The sequence below is a fragment of the Papio anubis genome, chromosome 8 (genome assembly GCF_008728515.1).
Source record: "Papio anubis isolate 15944 chromosome 8, Panubis1.0, whole genome shotgun sequence".
In the NCBI taxonomy this organism is placed as follows: Eukaryota; Metazoa; Chordata; class Mammalia; order Primates; family Cercopithecidae; genus Papio; species Papio anubis.
In genome coordinates, this window is record NC_044983.1 from 80942825 (window position 1) to 80969459 (window position 26635).

Genomic DNA, 26635 nt, shown 5'->3' on the forward strand with positions numbered 1-26635 from the left:
TGATGTTTCTGTATGATTCTAAGCACAAATGACTTCTTTAGCTTTTTTTTTTTTTTTTTGAGGCGGAGTCTCGCTCTGTTGCCCAGGCTGAAGTGCAGTGGTGCCATCTCGGCTCATTGCAAGCTCCGCCTCCCGGGTTCAGGCCATTCTCCTGCCTCAGCCTCCAGAGTAGCTGGGACTACAGGGGCCCGCCAACACGCCCAGCTAATTTTTTGTGTTTTGTTTAGTAGAGACAGGGTTTCACCGTGTTAGCCAGGATGATCTCAATCTCCTGACCTTGTGATCCGCCCGCCTCGGCCTCCCAAAGTGCTGGGATTACAGGCGTGAGCTACCGTGCCCGGCCGACTTCTTTAGCATTTTTATAAACCACTCACTTCTGACTTTTCTTCCAATTTTAAAGTAAAGATTCTCCATGCAAACTAACTAGTTGTAATAATGGCAGAGAAGCATTGTCCTTGCTAACGTGGGGAGAAGAAGTGAAAGCAATATCCAGAAGCATCATCCTCCTACATAAAAGATAATCTTTTTGATCACAGACAACACAAATGGTAGCAATGTTGGGCCAGCATAACTATATTAAATCCAGTTGTCATCTCAGCTGTATTTTTGTCTTCAGGAGTAAGCAAATGAATTTCTCAGTATTTTATCTTCAGTTGCTCTTAGGTTGTTACATTTGAGGCAAAATACTCTTGCAAGTAAAGTAAGATTTTTGAATGTAAATGGAGTAGAAACTTAGTGGTTTTAGAAACTGAATGCACAATAGAAAGAGATAACATTATTAGTTCAAATAAACTGAAAAGAATAGACATACAAATCACTCAGTTGTAATTTTAAAGAATTCCTCAAACTAAACTTGAATTTAAGCATAAGCTTATGCTTACAGATTACTATTTGCTAGCTTACTAATTATTACTTGAATTAAGCAGTAAGAACTAAAATTTAAGTTTCTTAGTTTTACGGGTTGATTTGAAGGCATGCTATCTTGCTAATATTGAAATACATTTGTTTCTTAAAAATTACTATTTTATTGGATTATGTCAGAAGCAGGGCTGTGTTCTTGAGGAAGGACAAGTTTCTTCTCCAACTCATCAAAATGAAGCTCTCACTGTTCTGCCCTTCAGAGGTTGGGTTGGGCGGTTGTTGCGCTGAATGGGGACAGGGTTATCACCTTCAACATTTGATAGAAGACTGCGGAATTGTGCCAGCTGGAAGGATAAAATATTTTAAAAATAAAAAGTTTTTAAAGATGCATAAAGCGTTTTATTTACAGTATTACTAATGCACTGATATTTAGAAAACTGAGTTAGAAATTGCAGTGATATCACTAATAGGAAGAGAGAAAGCCCTAAATCCTTTACATTCATTCCTTTGAACCAGGCATTTTGCTTTAATTATTGATGACTGGGTTAAAGTATCAACTTTTTAATTTCAGCTGGGGTATGTTGGGCGAGTGATGTATTAGCTTGGTACCTTAGTTTCCATGTAGTACTTACTTCACTGTGTTGTTGTGAAGATTAAACGGGTTAATACATGCAAAGCCCTTAGAATGATGCTTGACATACAGCATGTGCTCAACAAATGTCAGTTAGCAGCAGGCTACAATGCTTGTCCTGTAGGTTTGTTATGAGAATTGGCTACCAAAACATATGTAAGGCACATAATAAAAGTGGTTGAGCAACCAATGATACTTACTATAATCACAATTATACACAACAGTTAATGAGATATTTTGCTGAATATTTCAAAGTTTAAGCTCCACAAAAGGAACGAAAATACTTTGCCAACTATCAAGGTATGCCAGCTGAGAGCCACAGTTCCCCAAAATCTTATTGAAATGTCCACACAGTTTTTCTTTTATTTCTGAAATGCTTAAGAAGATATTTAACAGGTCGGACATTTCCTTGTTAAGGAGGAAAGAGTAGTGGGAGTCATTTTTTTTCTGTATAAAGGTCAAAAAAATTGTATTATAATGCAGTTTTGGATAGTTTAATAAACCGATGTCCCCAAATTAATATTTTTAAGTTGGGAGGAAAAATGAACTTCTCACAAAGCTGACTGAAATAATAATCTCTCTCACTGATACTACCAATTAAAGTAATATTCCTGCTACATATTCCCAGTTCCCATTCATTCACAACTCTACCTGCTCTGAGCTGACACTGATGCTCTCCTTACAGATGATCCAGGTTATACTCTCATAAAGAGGAGGATGAGTCAGAGAGCCAGAGTAGGTCCAGAAATCCAGGGATGAAGGAAGGAGAGTAGAGGGGTCAAAATTTGTGAACGGGGCTTGTTTGCCCTGGAAGAAAATAATACATAATTACAGCATGATATAAAATACTTATATGAATATATATATGCTATATTATCTTGTTATACATTATGTAGACATTTTAGCTAAGAGTCATTGATTTTTCTACTATTTAGTATTTCTTGACTGGTGTGTTTGTGGGTATAAACAATAATATCAACAGAAGAAAAAAGATGAAAAATGTGTTACATGTAAGTTTTTGACCAAGACATCTTCTTCCTTCTTCATTTGGTTGCAGATAAGCAAAGATGCAAAAAACGTTTTTACAATCTGTATCTTTAAAAGATATTTAACTTCTAGTATAACGCTTTTATTTTTTCTCTAGGAATGATGCCAGATTCTATTTCAATGGCAAAGATCTTTATTGACATGCATATTGGTTGTTTTAGTTTTATTCTATTTATTCCTATCATCTTTTCTGATTATTACTGGTGTATAGGAAATGTACTGACATTTGTATGCTAATCTTTTATGCATTCTGTATTTTAGATGATTCTTCTGGAGTGTTCAGGTGGATGTTAATGATGATATCAACTGCACGTAATGATAGTTTTGCTTTTGCTATTTCAATATCTGTCATAGTATGTACTCTTTCATTATTTCGTTGCACTGATTAGGACCCTTATTATAATTTTCAATTGTGATGGTCACAGTGGCAGCTTGGTCTTGTGCCTGATTCAAATGAAAATGCTTCAAGTGTTTCACTATGAAGTTAAATGTTGATACAAGTTTCTAGGTAAAATTCTTTATCAAATTCAAGAAGTTTTCAGGCAGTTTTCTTTCATTTTGTTTCATCCTAAAGAAAGGGCATTAACTTTTATAAAATGATTTTTAAGCATTTAACAAGTTGATCATGAGGTTTTCTTCATCTTTAGTTAATATAATGAATTAATTTAAGATTTTCTAATATTGAGTCATTCTTGTATTTTTGGGATATACGCTACTAATTCAGAAACTACTCTTTTAATACACTGTTGAATTTGATTTGTTATAATAAATGTTAGGATTTCCTTTAGCTATATTCCTAAGAAAGTTTATGCTATGTTTTCTGTTTTGTGTGTTTTGTAGTTTTCATACCCAGTTTTGGTATCGATTCCATTAAATTGATAGGAAGTTTTCTGTCTGTTCCTTCATCTGGGCAGGTTAGTTAACACTGGCATGATTGTTTCTTAAAAGTTGAGTAACCCTTTTCCATGAAATGGTCTGGGCCTAGTCTTTTCGTTTAATAGATACATTTTGACTATTGTTTACATTTACTTTTAGGTTCTCAGTCTATTTAGGTATTCTAACGCCTTGTGAGTCAATTCCCTTACTTCACATTTTCTTGGAAAATTATCCATTTTATCTAAATTTTCAAATTTATTGGCATAATGTTATAAAAAATTTTGTCTCTTAAAATTTTCTTCTGTATCTTTAGTCATAACCCATTTATTTCTAATAAAGTTTTATATGTATGGCTTTTTTTCTCTTTATCCAGCTTCCCCATATTCTGACTTTTTGTTGTTCTTCGAAAGAATCAACTTTTCAATTTATTGATGAAATTTTACCCTTTACTTAGTCATCATTTTTCTTTTAAAAATTTATTTATTTAAGATAGAGTCTTGCTCTGTTACCCAGGCTAGAGTGCAGTGGCACAATCTCGGCTCACTGCAGCCTCCACCTCCCAGGTTCAAGCGATTCTCCCGCCTCAACCTCCTGAGTAGCTAGGACTACATGCGTGCACCACCATGCCTGGCTAATTTTTTGTATTTTTGGTATAGATGGGATTTCACTATGTTGGTCAGGCTGGTCTTGAACTCCTGCAATCTCAATCCTGAAACCTCAGGCAATCTGCCCGCCTCGGCCTCCCAAAGTGCAGGGATTGCAGGCATGAGCCACCACACCCGGCCATAAATTTTCTTTCTTATTTTATTCTTTTCTGCTTTTATCTTCACTAATTATTTCCTTCTATTTTCTTCTCATATTTTTTTCGATAACTCTTGAGTTGAGGGCTTATTTTTTATCTTCTGTCATTTATACTTTATAAGACACTCACTTAAGTTTAATCTTTCCTAGAATCAGCATAAGTCATATTTATTTTACACAAAAAAATGACAGTTCTCCATGCTGCAAAAAATGACAAATCTCTGATTTATGTTTTAACTACTTACTATTAAAACAATAAAGCTAAGTTTGTGTATATCAAAAATCCATTTTTTGAGTTGACTAATGAGAGTTATGGTTATCAAAGATTGTATATCAATCGTATCTCAAAAGAATGCCCTTTACTTCTGAATATTTGTACTGCTAAAAAACTAGAGATATCTTTATTTATCAAATGGAAAATCACGATTTTGTTAGATACAGTTTTTCAAGCAAATTTAAATGGCTATGTAATCTGCTTTTCTACAGGCCATATTCTGCTGAAATAAATAAACCATAACTATGAAAAACAAAAAACCAAAACAATCCCCTGCATTAGAGACTTTCTCAGAGGTAGGCAATGTTGAAGTAGCACCTTGATTTTAGTTGGTAGCTTTTGCTATCGCCTTCCTACTTCCCGGTTTTAATACTTCGTTAAATGATTTCCATAGATTTGTAAATTCTTGTTTTCTGATTTAAACTACTTATTTAGTGTATTTACCTTGGTTTTAATTGCATGGAGGGCATCAAGTACTTTCTGCAGCTTTGGGTTGGCCTCACCAAGCTGGAGATTTAAGAAAATAAAGTATGAGATAAAGATTATTGTCAATCAAACACTGCTTAGCTAAGCTTTAATTTTTTTTTCAATTAGCAACTGACGAGAGATAAGGTATTTTCTCTCTGCTTTAGAAGGAGAAGTTTTTCAAGCTGTATGTCTTTGAGAGCCTTTGTACTCTATAAATTGTTTATAATATGTACCTACGGATAAAGTAGCAAACAAAAAACTTGATTAAACTTGATTTTCAAAGTTTTACAGGGCAAAATCTAGAAATTTATCAAAACTGACATGAAAACAAATCTCTTATTTTGGTCTGTTATGTTACTTATCATTACTACAGTTTTTGGCATATTGTAAGTGCTCAGTAAAGGTTAAGTAGAGATGCTATAATTTCCAGAGTTACTTAGTTACCCAGGCATACCCAATTTAATAATAACTTTTTTGTAGAACTTTTCAGGGATTCTTCTATAGAGTATTTGAGCAACATCTCCCATTTAAAAAAATCAACTGAATGTTCTTTGTAAGAAAAAATTCTCTTTATTTCTTTCCTAATGAGATTTTAAATTGATAAATTTCTGAATCTATGGTTTCAGGTTTCCTTATTAATATTTAATAATATTTCTTTCCTGATGAAATATTAAATTAATAAATTTCAGAGCCTATGAGGTAGGAAGTTTAGAGGAAGGGGAATTTGGAAGAGCTGGAAAATAGAAATTCCTTTTTCCCTATGAACACCTTTCTATCTCACCTGCATCTGAAACTCATTTCTCTCAGAGGGAAAAGCAGAGATAAAACCAAGCAATAAAATACTAGGGAACTATTTTTTCACCTGTAGTCATCGGTTGAATGGGAACTTTAAAATAAGAAATTCTAAAATATATGTTGCCTTATTTCCTTCTATTTTGAGGTCTAATTGGAAGCAGAGCTGTGTAACTTAACTACCTGTAACTCACCTTCATCAAAACACCAATAACTGCCAAACCATCAGCCTTTGAGACAGCTTCAGCAAAGCTGGAGTATTTTGCAGAATTCCAGTGAACTATATGAAGCTAAAAATGATACTCTGGTTAATTAATTATTTATACAAGTATGATGACAAAAGGTATGTTATAAGTTAACTTGTTACCATATGATGATGTATCTTGGCTTAGATACATAAAACTTATGTGAACCTTTATCCAGTGGATTAGAGGAGTTACCATGTTACTCTTAGGTAGGGTTATCTGTGTGCCAAGTAGAGATTGCAAAACCTGGAACCAGTAAGCAAAATGTCCTTTCCTACAATATTGTTATTTAATATTACTCCTTTAAATGTATCTCTCTTTGTTATGAAAGGATCAGGAAACATGACTAACTAGTTTTTGGGAAAATGATTGAAGTAATTTTCTCTCACATGAGGTACTTTGTAGTAAATTCGTGAGAAAGGGTTCCTGGAGTATCTGGGAGTCTCGGCCAAGAACGGATTCTTTCAAGCACATTAGTGCCCTTTTGAGACGCCTCTCAAATATCTCCAGTTTAATGTCTCTGCAAACTCTAGATTTGTATATCCAAGTATGTATGTATGTATTCTTGATATCTCTACATGGATGTCTAATAGATGTTTCAAACTTAATCTGGCCAAAATAGAACTCTAGATTTCCTTCTTGCCAAACCTGCTTAAATTTACCTTCCTAGGATAAGGTTTTTTAATTGCTGAATCAATAAGTACAACAATTATCATTCATTTCTTACTTTCCCCACCTATCAACATTCACATCTTACAGATTATACTTCATCACAACTTTGAGTCTTTGCATTAGCTTCTAATATTCTCTGGAATTTCCTTCCCCATGATCTTCAAGTGGCAGACTTTTGTCTTGAGTTAGGGTTGAACTCAAATGCCACTCCTTAAACAATTCTTTTCTGATCATCCAACATAAAGTAACCACCACAAATCAAAACAATTCTATCCATATCGCTTATTTAATCTCTCTTCTTCCTATTCTCCTCCCTCCCTCCCTCCCTTCCTTCTTCCCTTCCTTCCTCTGAAATTTTTATTTTCCCTATCAAATGCAAGTTCTGGTCACAAGTACTTTTTAAAAACAGTATCTCACGTCTGTAATTTCAGCACTTTGGGAGGCCGAGGAGGGCGGATCACGAGGTCAGGAGTTTGAGATCAGCCTGACCAACGTGGTGAAACTCCGTTTCTACTAAAAATACAAAATTAGCCGGGTATGGTGGCGCATGCTTGTAATCCCAGCTACTCGGGAGGCCGAGACAGGAGAATCACTTGAACCTGAGAGAAGGAGGTTGCAGTGAGCCGAGATCGCACCTCTGGACTCCAGCCTGGGTGAGAGAGCAAGACTCTTTCTCAAAAATAAATAAATAAATACAAACCAAAAATAAATAAAGAGAGTGTCTGGCATATTGTAGGTGTTCAATGAATATTTGTTGAATGAAAAAAGAATGATTAAGACAGTATATTCAGAGAGATCACTTATTGCAATTTCCTCTGACCATGCCAGTCTAGATTCTGTCCCTACTTGTAATTAATTATTCTTACATCTGTATTCCTGTGCTTCTTTGTGAATAGTCATACTGCCATTTACTACTATATTTATTTAATCACAATAATTTATGTCTACACTTCCCTGCTTGAAAAGGGCTTGCTTGTGTCTCTATGGAAATGTTAAGTAACATTATTCAGCACATGCAACATGAAAGGTGCTGGTCTAAGTGTGCTCTGTATGGGTTTACTCTTTTCATGCTGTTAACAATCATTGAGATGGATACTAATGTTATATTATCTAGATTCGCTATATAGGAATATTGGAGCATAGAGTGATTCGTTTGAAGTTGTACAGCTAGTAAGTGGTCGAGCTTTGATTCAAACCCTGGCAGTCAGCTGGGTACTTGCATTCTTAGGCAACAGGCTGCCCTGCCTCTCAAATCTAGTGTCTTATAGCTATCCCAAGAAGGTTTATTGAATTGAATTTAATCACATGCTAAACTTTGTGGCTAAGTGTCTCTCATATCTAGCATGGGTTATATTGATTTTTCTCAATTTAGGTGAGAGAGTCACTAATTTAGTTTTCTTGGATACTACCAACTGTCTTTCCAAAAAGATAATACTAATTTAGGCTGTTAGTCCATTTAATTTTAATCTATCTTCAATTTTATGGAGGGGAAAATCCAACTAACAGATTCTCGCAGCATTGAAAGGTGTTAGTCGTGCTTTACAACACAAGGTAAAGCAAGTTTTATTTGTATACAATCACTGATATTCTATCAGAATAAAAGATACATATACTTTGTAACTTGGCAATCTGCCCTGTAAAAATCTATCCTACATAATTACTTTCATTAGTATACAATATATATGTACAGATATATTTACTGAAGCATTTTTTAATAAAAGGAAAAGAAACCAATTAAACAAAAATCATATGTTGTGATTGTTCATCAATAGAAGGCAGTTAAATAAATTATGATGTATTCACCCAAATGAAATACTATACAGAAAGTAAAAAATGAGGTGAAATTCAGTCTTCTGATTTTTAAAAATTATCGTGATAAATGGGTAAATAGAAAAAAGCAGGTTGCAAAATTATGTATATTATAGAATTCACTTTGATGAAAGCAAAATTAAAAAGTCAACCTGCGTGTATGGGTACACATATATTACATAATTCACACATCTAAAGTAAAGAGCAAAATTTCTCCCATTTTAATCTCCCAGACCCTCTGTTGACAGTTTGGTGTACATGTCTCCAATTTTTCTTTGGATATACAGATAATAACGTCCTGAAATAAGTCACAAATTCCATGTGAGAGCAGTTTAAGAGCCAGGGAAGCTCAGACCCTCATCTAGGTGTATGCTGTTCTCTGTGACCATTGCTATGGTTAAATTTGAGCTGATAGTAGAGTCTCATTGAATTGTCCCAGCTTGGTCACAACCATACTGCTGGTGTGTCCAAACTTGAACATTTAAATAAAGAGGAAATGGTTGTGCGTTCCATTTGAGGTTAGAGCTTTAAAGGAGAGCAGTGTCACCCTTTGAAGCTAGCCATGATATCAAGGTAACAGTTTTTGAGGCATTCTCAGGGAAAGGTGAATCTTGGGCTCAGGAGTTTAGCTGCCTCTTTCCACATGAAACATTTCACTCTCTTGCCAAACGTTATGTGTCTGTGCTTGATTTTAATGGAACCTGGGAGTTCATTAGTGGAACACTCATTCCTTTGGAGTCGTTATGATGTTGTTTTAGGAGAGAAGGGAGAAACTGCTTCTGGGAGTACTCTCAGGGTAATTATCTCTCACTTACTAAATTACATTACCTCGCTAGCATATTTCACTCCATCCACTGTATGTTCAGAACCATACTCATTTGAACTGCCCCAGTGAAAATGGAACTGAAAGAGCCTATAGCTGTCGGAGAAAGGACCACCTTTCAGCACTGGAAGAAAAGGGAACCAATTGTTAGTCTGATACTCTGCAAACTCTAGCTTATCTTTGCATTTAATACAAACCAACACTAAATTGTGTTGACTAGAAGTGAAAACAAACATTAGTGCCTAAACTTTCATCTTGTTTTACCCCACATCTATGAGGATGACAGTCATATGTATGGTACACACCTGACTGTGGCATTGATGAGATATTCCATGAGTTATATACATTTCCCAGCACAAGAGCTATAATTTTACCTATTTCCAACTCCTAGAAGGCATATTGCAAGGTGAGTGAATTATATCATTACAGGGCTGTCCTTGAATCTCCTTTTATTTGCAAGTTTATTCCTTCATTCTTTCAACATAGACAATATGCATCAAAAATCTTTAGTAGTTTATTTTGAGTAACGAACCATTCATCACCTACTCTGCAACTGATGAAGACACAACAGTGTATCTTGACAGCTTTGTTGAGAATCCCTGGCCAAGGACCAAGAGAGAGTACCAGTGGGGCAGTGGGACACTTTTAAAACTTTGTTTGGAAAGCCTATCCAATGATAATATTAGCTAAATGCACATCATACCAGACCTAATCTAATGTTAATAATGGACATAGCCCCAAGGTACTTAAAATTTAGGCTTCAGAAGCTCGCAAACAAGTTTAGCATTTTAAATCAGTAGAACTGTTTTATGGAATTGTCATTTAATAAAATATTCAATAAACCTTCATGAAAAGCTAACTCTGTAGCAAAATTTGTTCCAGATTCTGGAGTATAAGGATAATTCAGTCACTGCTTTGTTTTTCTTTTCTACTGTGCTCATTCATCTTCATCCCAATTAGAAAATATTTTTCTTTTCAGTTGTTATATTTGTAATGACTGGTTCACTAGACCCTTCTGGATAAATACTGTTTATTCAGAGAGAGTGAAGTGAGCACACAGATACCAGAATGACCAGAAGAGATGTGATGGTGACTTTGAGAAGAAAGACTGAAAATACAGAGCTGGGAATTCCAAAAATTGTCTTTACCACCTGGGCATTTTCCAGAAGTCCAAGATGCCTCACTAGATTACAGCAACGCTACACACAAGCACAAAAGACTTAGAATGGGTGTCATGTTTCTCGAGTACTATTTTTTAAACTACCCCAGTAGACTGTAAGAAAAAAAATATCAGCAGGGTCTTTCAGCTCACCTGATCGGTTATCGTTGTCCTCAAAATTTACATGGAAGGAATGTCCCACATTGATAATTTCTTTGGCTGTGGCTGGGTTGTAGGAGACGCTAATAGGTTTCAGAGAGGTGTCATGTTTGGCTTCACTGGTTTTAATATCAACAGGGGACTGGTTATTTCCATTGGCAATGGGATATAGCTTGCTCCATTGTTCAGGACCTACAAGGACAAACACATGTGTAAAATCAATACTTTATCAAATGCTTGATTCCAAGTTTTAGGAGTGTAGTTACCTGTTTGCTTACTAGATTAGGGTTTAAGTGTATTAAATGATATTCCGTTAAGATTAATAAAAATTCTGTGTTTGAAAATGTCCCTTTTCTTTCTTTCTTTCTTTCTTTCTTTCTTTCTTTCTTTCTTTCTTTCTTTCTTTCTTTCTTTCTTTCCTTCCTTCCTTCTTTTCTTTCTAACTTTCTTTTTTTCTTTCTGCTTTCTTTTCTTTTCTTTTTCTTTTCTTTTCTTTTCTTTTCTTTTCTTTTGACAGAGTCTTGCTCTGTCACCCAGGCTGCAGTGCAGTGATGTGCTCTCGGCTCACTGCAACCTCTGTGTCCCAAGCTCAAGCAATTCTCATGCCTCAGCTTCTCGAGTGTCTGGGATTACAGGCATGTGCCACCACATCTGGCCAATTTTTTTGTATTTTTAGTAGAGATGGGGTTTCAGCATGTTGTCCAGGCTGGTCTCGAACTCCTGACCTCAAGTGATCCACCCGCCTCTGTCTCCCAAAGTGCTGGGATTACAGGCATGAGCCACTGCCCTGGTCTCTTTTCTATATTATACTATAAAATAATGTATTTGTCAATAATACTAATATAGATCTATACTCATAGTATATAGGATTAGACTATACATATTTATTATCAGCAATAGATTTCTAATACAAGCATACCTCATTTTATTGAATTTCACTTTATTGTGCTTTGCAGATATTGCATTTTTTACAAACTGAAGATTTGTAGCAATCTTGCATCAAGCAAGCTTATTAGGGGCATATTTTCAACAGCATGTGTTTACTTCACGTCTCTGTGTCACATTTTGGTCATTCTCACAATATTTTAAACTTTTTAATTGTTCATATATCTATCATTGTGATCTTTGATGTTACTATTGTAATAGTGTTGTGGCACCATAAACCATGTCCAAGTAAGATGATGAACTTAGCCTGTAAATGTTGTGTGTGTTTTAACTACTTTATTGACTGGCTGTTCCCCATCTCTCTCCCTCTCTATAAGTCTTCCTATTCCCTGAGACAACAATATTGAAATTAATCTGATTAATAACCCTACAATGACCTGTAAGTATTCCAGTAAGAGGAAGAGTCACATGTTTCTCACTTTGAATCAAAAGCTAGAAATGATTAAGCCCAGTGAGGAAGGCATGTCAAGAGTTGAGACCGGCCAAAAAGTAGACTTTTTGTACCAGTTAGCCAAGTTGTGAATGCAAAAGAAAAGTTCCTAGAGAAAATTAAACATGCTACACCAGTGCACACACAAATGATAAGAAAGCAAAGAAGCATTATTGCTGATATGGAGAAAGTTTGAGTAGTCTGGATAGAAGATCAAACCAACAACCACATTCCCTTAAGCCAAATCCTAATTACACAAGCTTACAGCTCTCTTTAATTCTGTGAAGGCTGAGAAAGGCAAAAAAGCTGCAGAAGAAAAGTTAGAAGCTAGTGGAGGTTGGTTTATGAGATTTAAAGAAAGATGCCATCTCCATAACATGAAAGTGCGAGGTGAACTGGCAAGTGCTGATACAGAAGCTGCAGACAGTTATGCAGAAGACCTAGCTAAGATAACCAATGAAAGTGACTACACTAAAGAACAGATTTTCAGAGTAGACAAAACAGTCTTCTATTGGAAGAAGATAACATCTAAGACTTTCATAGCTAGAGAGGAGAAGTCAATGCATGGTTTCAAAGTTTTAAAAAACAGCCTGACTCTTTTGTTAGGGTCAAATGCAGTTGTTGACTTTAAGTTGAAGCCAACACTCATTTAGTATTCTGAAAATCCTAGGACCGTTAAGAATTATGCTCAATCTACTCTGCCTGTGTTCTCTAAAAGGAACAACAAAGCCTGAATGACAGCACATCTGTTTACAGCCTGGTTTACTGAATATTTTGAAGCCCACTGTTGAGCTCTACTCCTCTGTAAAAGAAGATTCCTTTCAAACTATCACTGCTTATTGGCAATGCACCTGGTCACCCAGGAGCTCTGATGGAGATGTACAAGGAGATTGATGTTATGTTCATGCCTACTAACACAGCATCTATTCTGCAGTCTATGGATCAAGGAAAAATTTCAACTTTCAAATCTTATTTAAGAATACATTTTGTAAGCCTGTAGTTCCCATAGATAATAATTTTTTAATGATGGATCTGAGTAAAGGAAATTGAAGTTGTCTAGAAAGGATTGACCATTCTGCATGAACATTCATAATTCATGGGAGAAGGTCAAGTTATCAACATTAATAGGAGTTTGGAAGAAGTTGATTCCAAAGTCATGGATAACTTGGAGCCTTCCCAACCTTCAGCAACCACCACCTGATCAGTCAGCAGTCATCCACATTGAGGCAAGACCCTCTCCATCAAAAAGATTAATACTTGGCTAGGCGTGGTGGCTCACACTTGTAATCCCAGCACTTTGGGAGGCCAAGGAGGGTGGATTATGAGGTCAGGGGATCGAGACCATCCTGGCTAACACGGTGGAACCCCATCTCTACTAAAAATACAAAAAAATTAGCTAGGTGTGGTGGTGGGCACCTGTAGTCTCAGCTACTCGGGAGGCTGAGGCAGGAGAATCACTTGAACCTGGGAGGCAGAGGTTGCAGTGAGCCTAGATCGTGCCATTGCACTCTAGCCTGGGTGACAGAGTGAGACTCTGACTTAAAGAAAAAAAAATTTAGTACTTCTGAAGGCTCAGATGATCACTAGCATATTGTAGCAATAAAGTATTTTTAATTAAGGTAGGTATATTTTTTAGACATAATGCTATTGCACATAATAGACAACAGCATAGTGTAAACAGAACTTTTAAATGCCCTGGAAAACTCCAAATTTTATATGACTTGCTTTCTTGTGATATTTGCTTAATGATAGGGGTCTGAACCTGAACCTGCAGTATCTCTGAGGTATGTCTGTACATATATCAAACATATTTTGTAGTCAGTCATGCCCCAAAAGACAATGCTAAGAATACATGCAAAGATAGTATAATTATTTAAAGCAGCCAGTTCAACAATTAACCTATGGCTGTACTGTTATTTTAAATGCTTAATATCTCTTCTGTTGGAAATGGAAAGAAGCTATCGTTTTGATCTATATAAACAGGAGAACTCTTACCATTTTTGTCATCATATCCCCAGTCTGGACTTGCCATTGTCTTCTCCTGAGTTTTCTTTTTCTGAAAACAAAAATAATACCTGGAATAACTAACTGCAACTGTGCGTGCAGGAGATGCCTTAAATCCCTGCTTGGGCATTTTTATAGAAACTTGTTTGCCCTTAATAGGCCATTATTTCATCGTCTCTGCTTATCAGGAAGTACACATATCTAAAAAAAGTGTTGTAAAAAATTCTACAAGGGCTATGTTAGTTTCAATTGCTTTATTTTCTTATATTGTAAAAGAGAATGATCAAATCCTAGATTTTATAAAGCCAAGTCCTGTTTCACTCATGTTAGTAGAAGATATGGCTTAATATTATCACATATAATTCTTTAGATTTTCTAAATGGAAAATATTTTGTACACTTAAGATTTCCAACTCTACCTTTGTTAGTTACTTAAGCAATATAAGCAAAAGTAATTTATCAGGAGAAGAATTTGTGTGTTTACAGGCTGGTCTGAACTAGTATCATAATGTTAATTTAAAATCAGATAATTAAATTACTAATCATTTGTAATATATGTTATTTATAATGGTACATTTTACAGATGTACAGGGTAAGAATAAAGTCCTTTTTGGAGCAATATTGGAATTCATAAATGGAGAAGATTTTATTAATATTAAAGTTCAATATGGCCCAATATTTATTTGATACATCAAATAGGTCTACTAGAATGAAAGTCTTCCTTTTTAATAGTTCTATATAATTTATAAACCCCTTTCTTATTATTTTATTTCACCATCACACATACATACAAATCCTATATAGTAAGAATTAGCATTTTGTAATTGAGAGATGTTGAGGTACTTTGCCATAACTAGCAACAAGCAGAGAAGCCAAGACTTCAGCCTCCTAATCCAGTTGCCTTCTTCACTTACCTTCACCAAATGCCACAATTAATTCCCCTCCTATGCTCACAATACTCTTAAGTCCAAGTTAAGCCTGGACCAAGATGAAAACTGATGCCCACTCAATGATGAGAAGCGACACAGGACTTTTCAGGAAGGCAAAGAAAACTGATTAGAATGTGCCAGACTCTGACCAGTTCTACATATTCAAAGCTCTAAACATGCTTAAAGAGAAGACAACCAGAAAAATAAGCTTCCATAGTGATGCTTTTTTCATGCCATGATAGTCATTCCTCGTTTCACACTGTAAGGAGCTGCTGCAACCCTTAAAAGAAGAGAAGGATCAGGGCAATTTTCACCAAGGCTGACTGGAGACACGTTGTTTGCTCCTTTGCAGTTAATGATGGTGCATTGTCTTATAGGCAGAGTGGGATGTGGTCATGAACATCCACAGAGTGGGAAGAGACGCAAGCTCCCATTCTATGGCTTCAGTAAGCATAAGAAGATATTGTTTAAAAGGGAATTATTTTTTTTCAAAGTACTGTTTATTGAAGGCCCAATAGGGATCAACTGCTGTGCTAAAAACTTTACGTGCATCAACTTATTTAATTCTTATTATAACAAAATTGGGCATTAAAATCTGTGTTTTCGGCTGAGATGGGAGGATCTCTTGAGCCTACGAGTTCCAGATCAGCCTGGGCAACATAGTGATACCCTGTTTCTGGAAAAAATAAATAAATAAATAAAAATTGTGTTTTATATTAAAAAAAAATTGAGGCTTACAGAGGTGAAGACACCTCCTCAGGGTTACAAAGCTTGCAAGTGGCTGTTTATATCCCATAAGCCTAGGGTTTAAACCTAGATCTGTCTAATTCCAAAGCTAATACATTTTCTCAACCTTCCACTGTCAACAATTGTCCACTGACCTCTAGTTGATTCTGTTTTCTGGAGGATTGGATTAGGTGATGTAGCTTGGTTTGGCTCAAGATGACCAAGAGTCAGGCTTCATCCTTGGGCTCACTTCACTCTGGAAGCTCATGGAGTGACAGGAGCAGGCTACCCTTTGCCAGGTAATTTGCCTCCTAATATTGTATACTTTGTGAAAAGTAACTTTAGCTTGAACTGCTTTATTAATCAACAAATTTGAAAAACAGCAACCCCCTTTCAGTATATGATTATGTGATGATTTGTTACATGAATGCTTTAACATCCATATGGAATGGTAATTTATTTAAAGTTTTAGGTACAGAATGACACTGGACCCTAACTATTATCACCTTTTATTTTATTATGTACCCAGGGTGTGCTAGTGTACTGCCTCAGGCAGAAAATTATATAGAGAAAAGATATAAAGTTTAACGAGCCTTTATGAGTCCAAACACCCTTCCCACTTACCTTTATCCCTCTTTTTCTGCTTACAAATTTTTGCTTCTCCCAGCTGAATCTATGCCAAATTCAAGATGTTTAATTTTGTATTCACTTCACTTTCACCAACAGTCTCCTCCCAGTATACTTTTCCAGGATGATCTTTGGGCTACTTTTGCCTACCGAGAAGGAGTTTAATCTATACAGCCTCTGCTTTTCTAAACTAAAAATAAATATATATATATACTTTTAAATTATATATATATAATTTAAATTTATATATATAATATAATTTAATTATATATTATATAGAATATGTAGTATATAATATAATTTAAATTTATACATATATAATATATATTAGATTATTACATTTATTTATTAACACTAATTAATTTCACCTAAAGATTTTTTAGTACCCTAAAATGTGTTTCAAAAAAGCATTTCTTCAGTGTTTTTAAGTATATATTTAAGTCAGTTTTAAATTATATTTAAGAGCCTTAGTAGTTCTTATTTTAACTTGTATTCTTCTAGTTCCTTTGATACTTTTCATCTAATTTTTATTTTAATATTTTAAAATTAAAAACATGAACTCTTCTGGAAGCAAATAAATTATGGTGAGTTTCAAATTTAAATTTGTACTTAGAAAATAACTCTCTGGTATAAAAGGAACAAAAAGTGAAAAAAAGTGTCATCTATGCCTAGTTATGGGTGAGATCTGCTAAATGCCACTGAAAGGAAAAATCCACACCTTGGCAGGACCAAATTCCAAAAAGCCATAGCTGTTCTACAATGCTTAGGGTTCCACAACAATAAGTGGCTTTCCTGGGATTCATATTTTCCCTAAAATGAGGAAATATATATTGTGAAAATAAGTGTCATTGTTGACTATTAAATTAGGCCTGACTTTCACATTGCTTCCTAAATTCCCTGCCCCTCCAGAAATGGTATCATTTGGGGTGGCAAGATAAATCTTATTTCCAGTGGAGAAGTGGGTCATGGAAAATGGTGATATTAGCCCGGACATTTCTGCATTGAGACAACTAGACATTCTGATTAATCAACTGAAGTGGCAGGATGGGTTATCTGGATTTCACCGTTATCATTTTCTCTCAGTTGGGCTTTCTCATCACCAGTAACAAAGCTGTGTTGGTAACTTTATTCCTTCCAGTGTTTGTATTTGTCTCCATCCAGACCGAGCTTGTTTCCATTTTAGGACCTTTGTGCTTGCTGTCCTACTGTCTGGGTTGCTCTGTACCCAGACCTTTGTACGGCCTCAAATATCTCCTGCTTAGATACGACTTTCCTGAACTCCAAATTCACATGTCCCCCTTTTCCCAGTCACTCCATTATATCATTCTGTCTTATTCTTTCATAGCATTTGTCGCATCTTGAAATTATCTTGCTTGTATTATGAAATTAATTTACTTAATGTCTATAATCATCTCTAAAGTGGCATCTCTATGATATGATAAAACCTGGATCATTTTTTTTCACCACCATGTTCTCTTCACCTATAACATGCCTGGAAAACAGTGGTACTCAATAAACACTTATAGAGAAGATAATTAAATGGTCATTTTAAATTTAAACTATTGTATATTTTTAAAGATATAGAAGAACAGAATATTTATCAGGGACTATGCTTACCCAAGTGCACTGATCTGAACTCAGGTTCTGTGGTACATTGATATTTGGGCATGTGAATGAGCTTTGCTATACTCATGCTTGTTTTTGGATTAAGGAAAAAGCCTTTCCCCTCTCAGTTCTATTAATGGGAGGAATAAAGTGACCCGTCTGTGTCTGTCAGTCATTACTGGGAGAATGAGAACACTGATCTTTGTAAGTGTCAAGTTTTTGACACTTTGTAAGTGTCAAAATCTAACTCTTCAAATATAGTTTGAACTTTTGACATACAAATTTCAAAAATCCATCACTCTTATGGCTTTTATTACTGTAACTAAAGAAAAGTTTCAACCTTTTATTTCCTGTCTTAGAACATTTTATTTTTAAGGCAGTTGTTAAATCTGCTAATGAGTGTTTTTTAACAACCAAGTCAACTCTTTATATGTAAGCATTTTAATACATGCATAGAGGCATTCACAATGTCTCACAATTTCATGCTTTTGAAAATATTAAGTTTTAAGTATATCTCATTGACTGTCATGCTTATTGAAATTACTGGCTAGAAAGACACACATTCAGAGAATGTCTTGTGAACTTTTATGCTAATAATTAGGAATCTCTTCTACTGCATGAAGGATAACTTGGGCAGGTTAATAGTACTATCCCCAAATTTGTTTTTAAAATTGAAAATATACTATTGTATCTTATCTTCTATAACTGTTTGGGAAACAAATGAGTCTTTATAGAACAGATGATGACACTATTAAGTAACATTTTCCACCTAAAAAGAAAATAACATGCATTAATGATTTGTAAATCATAAACTTCTGCCAGACATGGTGGCTTGTGCCTGTAATCCCAGCACCTTGGGAAGCTGAAGCAGGTGGATCACCTGAGGTCAGGAGTTTGAGACCAGCCTGGCCAACATGATGAAACCCCGTCTCTACTGAAAATACAAAAAATTAGCCAGGTGTAGTGGTGGGCACCTGTAATCCCAGCTACCTGGGAGGCTGAGGTAGGAAAATCGCTTGAACCCAGGAGCCAGAGGTTGCAGTGAGCCAAGACTGTGACGCTGCACTCCAGCCTGGGCAACAAGAGTGAAACTCCATCTCTAAATAAATAAATAAGAAAATTCTGCACTAATATAAATGATCAACGTAAGCCTCAAAAAAAAAAAAGTTTGATTTTAACTCTCAGGCAAATAGATGATAATATAAAACAAAATAGTTCAAATATTGCAAGTGGCCTAAAATTCAAGCACTTGCTTCACAGATACCTGTTTGCTATATATTAGACTAAATCCTACATGTAAATATGAAAAAAGATAAGTTCTCAATGTAAATATTAAGTGAAGTGAAGGTCAGTTCTACTAGTTACCTTGTTGTAACATCCTTCATGCATCTGTTTGGGGGTTCTAGCTACCTAAAATCTTTTTAAGATTTAAAAAAAATGTCTTCTTACTCCTGAAATCAGCTTTGTTAGCTCTCAAATCCTTTTATCAAAGACTAGATTTCTAAAATACATGTGTAATGACATGTCTTTTCTTAATCCAGTGGGTTCCCAATGTGTGGTTTGTAAATCACCTGCTTCGAAGTCACCTGAAGTGATATTAAAATACAATGTGTGTGTCTCAACCAATCCTTGATTTTTGTGAATGGCCTTGGCCAGTTTAGACGATCAATAAATAAGCTCTTTTAGTAAGTATTGGTAGCTTTGTTAGAGGTATCTGGGAGTTAGATGACTCCATCCCCACAATCTAATTACCAAGAGGTACATTTCAGTGAAAGCAAGTCTTCAACAATCAAATTTCCCAAGTGTACATGTGTTATAAGCAAATAGCCAGAAAATAGTCATATGACTTGCCTGTTGTTTCAGGTGGGCTGGCTGCAAGTGAGGCTCACCAACGAGCACCTTGCATGAAAAGCTCACTCCAAACAGACGTCAGTGACATCAAGACCTCTTTTGGGTCAGGGAGCTGGGTTCAGTGGGGCTTAGACCTCACATACTCCATCAGTGGCATTTGAGTGCTGGGCTTCTCCACTCCTATGTTCATACAAGACATTTTCTGGGTCCAGAAAATTTTTGCTTCTCAGTTACTTCTCAGGTACTCTTGATACCACTAATTGTACAAAATTCTTTCTAACATCTTTTATAGTAAATAACAAAACTTCAGGTGTTGATTTCACTACAAATAACTAAGTAGCCACCTCTGAAGAGGGCAAGTCCTGATTAGGACACTATCAAGCATTCCTATTAGGCATTAGATTATATGAACAAAAGTTATTTATACTGAAGTGATGTATAATTATAACACTACTGAATCAAAATCTCTGCATGCAAGACCTGGGAATCTATGTTTTTAACAAATATTTCCAGGTAATATTTTAAAAACATATTTGTAGACTTTTACAAACATTTTTAAAAATCCTAAATGCTGTTTTCTTGACTTACTTTCTCCTTCAGGAAGAATACTGAATTAATATTCATTTCAACAGCCACTTCAAAAACTACTCACTGTTTTTCTAAATGAGATTTCTCCCCATAAAATTTCTTGAATTTTTAATGCTTTTACTAGTACCTAACTCCAGTGAAGAAATTTTTTTTCATTCATTTTTTGTGATGCCCTTTTACCTATTGAGTCAGTATGCTAAATACAGGGTGGTGACTTGCTTTGCAGTAGTTTTTAAATCAAATGCTCAAGTCAGAGCCATGATTAAGTGAAGACAGGCACAATAACTAAATGCGCTCTAGTACTGGAAATATCAATTGTTGCATGCAGGAGATTGTCTTTTTAATTTACTTTTATCTGATCTTTGTCTTAGTAGATCTATCAAAGAAAAGTGGCAAGAGCACTAGCTGAACTAATGATTTGCAGAACGACTCATTACTCAAGGGCAGAGTTCACAGAAAACGTACATTACAGAGGTCTTCTTTACTGATCTTAAAAGAGTAAACAAAGACATACAATGAGGATGATGTAATATCTACAATGCTCCTTTAGTCTCTAGACTGTCTTTTGCTTCACAGTTATTTTTACATTAGTATTAACTGTAAATTTTTTTTATCTGTCTAACCCAATTTCTTTGAGTAATGCTATTTCTTTATGATAAACCTGGGTTAATAAGTATAAAATACCTAAAAATATTTTCTAAATGAGGATTAGCGATTAATGCACATAGCAGATGCACAGTAAAAGACGGCTTTTACTTTTTACTGAGTGTACTACTACTAATAGAAAACTGTGGGCTATGGTTGAAACTGAAATGCAGCCAGGTGTTAAGGAAGACACAAGGCTATGTCTGAGCTTCCAAGAATTGAATGATGTACATTAGCTGATCAGCCTTGAAACCAAGGGACATAATCCGACCCCCTCATCCTGGAGTTTTTCTAATAAATGGGGAAGGAATAAATGGAATGATTACAAGTGCTTTCTGATTTTTAAAAAGTCTTTTTACTTTTAGCCTCTACACTAAGGACACAACAGGTGCTTTTAAAGAAAGAAATAGAAATAGTTTCTTTTTAGAGTAACCCAATAGAATGAGACCATTTTACTCCGGTAATTTCTTTACTCACATGATCTTAATGTATAACTTTTAAGAAGTTCGGAGGCTAAGAAAAACAAATATCAGTATTTCCATTTCAAAAGGAAGAAAGAGGCTTTTACAGATGAGAAAGTTAAGCCACTTGTCCAAAGTCAGATGGAAGTGTTAAAAGTGGAATGTCAAGTCTTTAAACTCTGGGTCAAGAATTCTCCCCACTATGGTAAATTATAAAATCAAACTAACAATAACTTTTTCATTACTTTTTACTTTATTATCACAAAAGAGTTTAGTCATATGGGAAACTATTACCTCACAACATCATTGTAGTTTCCCTAAAACAGACCCTATAATTTTGGCTTGATTTTGTCCATGGGCACTGATGATGGGGTATAGACCATCATTATCTTTGGAGAGAATGCATGCTGCATGCTGTGGTTTTTGCATCTCCACAGCCAGCCTGCCCAGCCCACGAAGCTATCACAGGCATCCCTACTGAGGCTCTTTCAGGGCCTACCATTCTCACATTTGTGTGGAGAGACCAAGCTACTCGTGATCTATGCTTGCTGATTCCAGTGTAGCTGGTGAATGCATATTCTACATTTCCACAAAAATCTACTTTATTTCTCCCAGTCCTAGGTGTAAAGGATCAGCCCACAGGATGGAACAAAATAGATCCTCCTCCCTTCTATTTCTAGAATAGGAAGGAGAAAAAAGCAAAATTATTTATTAGGATCTTCACAGCAAAATTTCAGAAAAGAATCCTGTCCTCTTAGCTAAAGGCAAAATAGCAAGGTTTGAATGAAAGTCCTTCCTGATCCTGTTTCCTTTATGCAAAAGATTACTTGGGCAATTAATTTAGCTGGTCAAGGTCATGTCTTATTCTGAATTTCCTGTTTTACTTTCTAAACATTTTTTTTTTCAAGTTGCTCCAGGCAAATGACAGTTACCTAAATATATTAAATAAGCAGATTTCTAAGATGGGTTTAGCTCTAAGTAAGTGAAGAATTTTCAGACCTCTTAAAGATCTTTGATACCATGTAACTCTGTCCTCAGTGACTCCCACAGAAAGTGTGCAAGGCAGCTTCTCCTGTGGTTTCTTAGGGCTCTTTTAGCTTCTGGAATCAGAAAACTCTGGAGAGGCTGCTTAGGCAACAGTTTTCAAGTGTGACTTGAAAAGCTCTGCGTTTCAAAATCCCAGGGTTATGAGTGAAAAGGTGTTGAATGAAAGGCTCTTAATTGCATCCCCTTGCACCTAGTTTATCTGGCCCGGTGATGGAGTTCCTTAATATGCACCACCTGGACATTGCAGTTGTCCTAATTCCTTTAAGACTGTCCCAGACTCTGCCTTTAACTAGTTGGTAAAGTTCCACATAGCCTTTGTGCAACTGCCTGAGGGTTGCAAAATGAGGGGATGACATGTTGGCAAGTGCCTCAGTTTTCCATCATCACCCAGGAGGCAGCCAGAACCGGTCTGGTGAGAAAGAACTCCAGGAAAAACACCTCCCCAGGTTTGTGTCAATAACACTTTTAAAATGGAGACCCGGGGAGTCCAAAGGAGTTCTTGTGGGCCTCATAGACTAAGAACCGCTCAGTTAGAATGAAGCTTATTCATGTGGACTTCTTAGAATAAATAGGGCTGATTTTACGCAGTGATTCGATCTGGGGAAGATGAATTCTTGGCAATGCTCTCAATTCCTCCTGTTGGTAATTCCTAGGGGTGCTTGCTAGCCAGGGTTCACGTTCGATGTTCTTACAATGCAATCTTTTGTCGCTCCTATCTCAGGCTCCAAGAGTCCTCATACAGTCCTCTGCAGAGCTGGACAGGATTTTACTGCGTGGTTGCTTGCAGCTGGCAACAGCTGTCGCTACACTTTTTTATCCACATTTATTTTTGTGTGTTAAGATTGTGTTTCTAGTCCTCCCCCCACTTCTGATACTACGCAAACAGTGCCAAATTGTTTGCTGGCGAACATGATATTATTAGTAAAGGCCAGTGGCTTCTTCCAAGGGAGCATTGACTGTTCATGTCGTGGCTTTATGTAGCCTCTTCTGAGTATGGCACTCACTGTGCCATTTATTTTGGTTAATGTTTTTAAAAGACTCATTTTGACTTTAAAATCAGAGGCAGCAAATGAAACTTTGCTTAAGGATTCATGTCCCTAAAATGTAATGTTGGAGTGGTAAGGAAAAAAGGAATCACCTTTTAGCAGCAGCTAGGTATAAGGTATAATGAAGTTTGTGGAAAAGAAAAATAGGGTTTATTTTATTAGATCCAATATTGACAGCACTGCCCTAGCATGATGGACATGCCTTCTGTATGAGATGAGTATCACATCCACTCAAAAAACAGCCCAGTGGGGAGAGAAATGCCAGCAATAATAGATGTGACCTTTTAGTGCCTTGGCTATTGGCATTGCCTGAGGGTAATCCTAGATCACCCATTTTTCCATTTGGATGTAGCTGAGACTGACAGGGCAGGTGTCCTGCCTAAAGCAACTGATTTACTGATTTACGAGCAGCTTTCAGTCTCCTTCCTACTTGCCTCTTCCAAAGTGAACTTGAAAATCCAGTTCTTTTCACTACCTCTGCAGAAAACCTAGAGGCAAGCACAGGATTTATTCTTTGTTACTTGTAAGGCTGCTGTTGAAGTCATGCAAAGGTCGATGATTAAATGACATACCATAAAGATTTTTAGTATTGTTATTAAACCCAGTAGGATTAAAATGCAGCTACTGACGAAAGACTTGAACTGCAGTGTCTGGAGGAAGCTAATTTGAACACAACTTAATCCCCTCATCATAATATGAACAAGGAGCAAAACAAATGGTACCATGGCAGCTGGACACTGTCTCAGGCACCACAACTTCTGGTTGTTGAAATTAGCTATGGGTTGATTTTGTAACTCATAGTTACATATTACCATTAATGTCACCAACCTGTCTCGTTAAACACCAGGTCTGCACCCAAATCATTCAACCTAACCTCATGGGGTGGATGGAGAAAGTGTGTTTTGAACTCAATGACCCATGGCTTCTTAGGGTGTAAAATATGGGCTAGACAGCACTGAGTGTGGGAGGGGAGAGAATCACATTTGGCCTCGCTACATGTTACAAGTGGCGCTTGCAGAATCCTGGCTCCCTCTCTCTACATCCTCAGCAGGAAAAGTGCTTAAAACCATTTGAGGGGGCATAGCTTAGTTACATCCTGAACAGACATGTGTGAAGCTAGATTTTTTTTCTGGCTTTTCTGGAAGCTAGATTTAGGTTAGCTTGAATGTCCAACCAATACCTGTATGCCTGCTTTCCATTCTGTCCTGTGCCATCTGGAGCAACTCAGCTCTCTGGACCTTAGCCCCAGTTTTCCAATTTGGACTGTGACCTTGCCTTTGACCTGTGGTTGGTCTTATATCATAGCCACTGACTGCTGCCTGTGTCAGGATGCATGCCCCTGCTCTGCCCATCGCCTTCCTGCCAGCTCAGCCCCCAGCTCCATTTTTTTTTTTTGAGACATAGTCTCACTCTGTTCCCCAGGCTGGAGTGCAGTGGTGTGATCTCAGCTCACTGCAGCCTCTGCCTCCCGGATTCAAACGATTCTCGTGCTTCAGCCTCCAAGTAGCTGGGACTACAGGCATGTGCCACCATGCTTGGCTAATTTTTGTATTTTTAGTAGAGATGGGGTTTTGCCAAGTTGGACAGACTGGTCACAAACTCAGCCTAGCTTCTAATCCAGGACCTCTTACACCATCCTGTTCTATGGTCTGATGCTGACCACTAGTTGAGTTCGGGCTCAAGTGACTGCTTAGACCACAGGCTGAGAGTTTAGGCCTGGGAAGAATACTGCTGAGGCACCCAAGACCCAGAGGGGAGAGTACAGGCTGTTTTGAGCCAGAAACAAAGGTCACTGTGTGCTCTCCAGTGGTCAAAAATTTGAGCAGAACTATCTGGCTTAAATGGGAGAAAAGTGAAAGCAAGAAGAACATGAGCCATTAATCTTGTGCCACACGAATAACTAACATGAGGCTATAGACTTGCAACTCAGCTCACTTGGGTAGCATTTGCATCTTGAGTTTCTCACACATTGTGAAAAACCACCCAGGGATATTTTTATTTATGATCTTAATTTAATTTTGTTGGACGGGTACTATGTTCATGTGGTTTCAAATTCAAAGATATAAAAGGGTACAAAATTCAAAAAATCTTCTCCTATTTTCCGTTCCAGAAAAAACCAAAGTTATCAATGTATTTCATACATTTAAAGAGATATTGGATGCATATACATGGGTATAACTGCATGTATCATTTTGCTCTTTTGAAAAAAATACAAATAATACATACTGTATACACTTTTTTGGTCCCTTACTTTTCCCCCTTATACATTAGAATTTGGCCCTATTACTATACAAAGAGTAATTTTTTTTTTCTTTTTGTTTTACATGTTTTGTTTTACTTTTTCTCCGAAACCCATTATCTTGGCATTTGGCCATTATACAAAGATTTTTTTTTTTTTTTTGGCTTTGCAATGTTCTGTTTTATGGATTGCCATTGTTTAGCCATTCCTCAGTCAATGGACATTTAGGTTATTTCTCATTGTTATAAACAATGCTGAAATGAATGGTACATTTCCTTGTATATGGAGAGGACTACTACTGGATACAGGAAAAGGGGTCTAGTAATATCAATACGTTGTAAATAAATACATAGATTTTTGTTCTTCTCAATGACTTCTCACTACTTAGATTCTAATAACTATCCTGACAGGGAGGGAAAGGTAATACATACTTTTTTTTTTTCTTTTCATTTTTTGAGACAGAGTCTCACTCTGTCACCTAGGCTGGAGTGCAGTGACGTGGATCTCAGCTCACTGCAACCTCTGCCTCCTGGGTTCAAGAGATCCTCCCAGCTCAGCCTCCCAAGTATCTGGGATTACAGGCCTGTGCCACACCCAGCTAATTTTTGTGTGTGTGTGTATTTTTAGTAGGGACGGGGTTTCACCATGTTGGCCAGGCTAGTATCAAACTCCTGACCTCAAGTGATCTGCCCACCTCGGCCTCCCAAAGTGCTGGGATTATAGGCGTGAGCTACTGTGCCTGGCCCATTTTTCTTTCTTTCTTTCTTTCTTTTTAACATAAGGAAAAACGTATATAAAGAGAGGCAAAGGTGACAGCTTTCTTTAAAGGGAAAGTTGAATGGAAGGAAATTCATTTCTTAGATACACCTTGGAGTA

General features: G+C 36.4%; 1 protein-coding gene across 1 annotated transcript in view; it reads right to left on the reverse strand.

Annotated features, from left to right (window-relative positions):
* Positions 1–557: 557 nt before the first annotated feature.
* CA1 (carbonic anhydrase 1) overlaps positions 558–26635 on the reverse strand; it is a 51745-nt gene continuing 25667 nt past the window's right edge. Inside the window, exons 2-8 of the mRNA XM_009213267.4 lie at positions 13988–14048; positions 10612–10809; positions 9305–9423; positions 5945–6040; positions 4935–4997; positions 2144–2299; positions 558–1205 (exon numbers count right to left, since the gene is read on the reverse strand). Of these exons, the coding sequence (XP_009211531.2) occupies positions 1089–1205; positions 2144–2299; positions 4935–4997; positions 5945–6040; positions 9305–9423; positions 10612–10809; positions 13988–14024 (786 nt within the window). The 5' untranslated portion in view covers positions 14025–14048 and the 3' untranslated portion in view covers positions 558–1088. The remainder of the gene's footprint in view (positions 1206–2143; positions 2300–4934; positions 4998–5944; positions 6041–9304; positions 9424–10611; positions 10810–13987; positions 14049–26635) is intronic.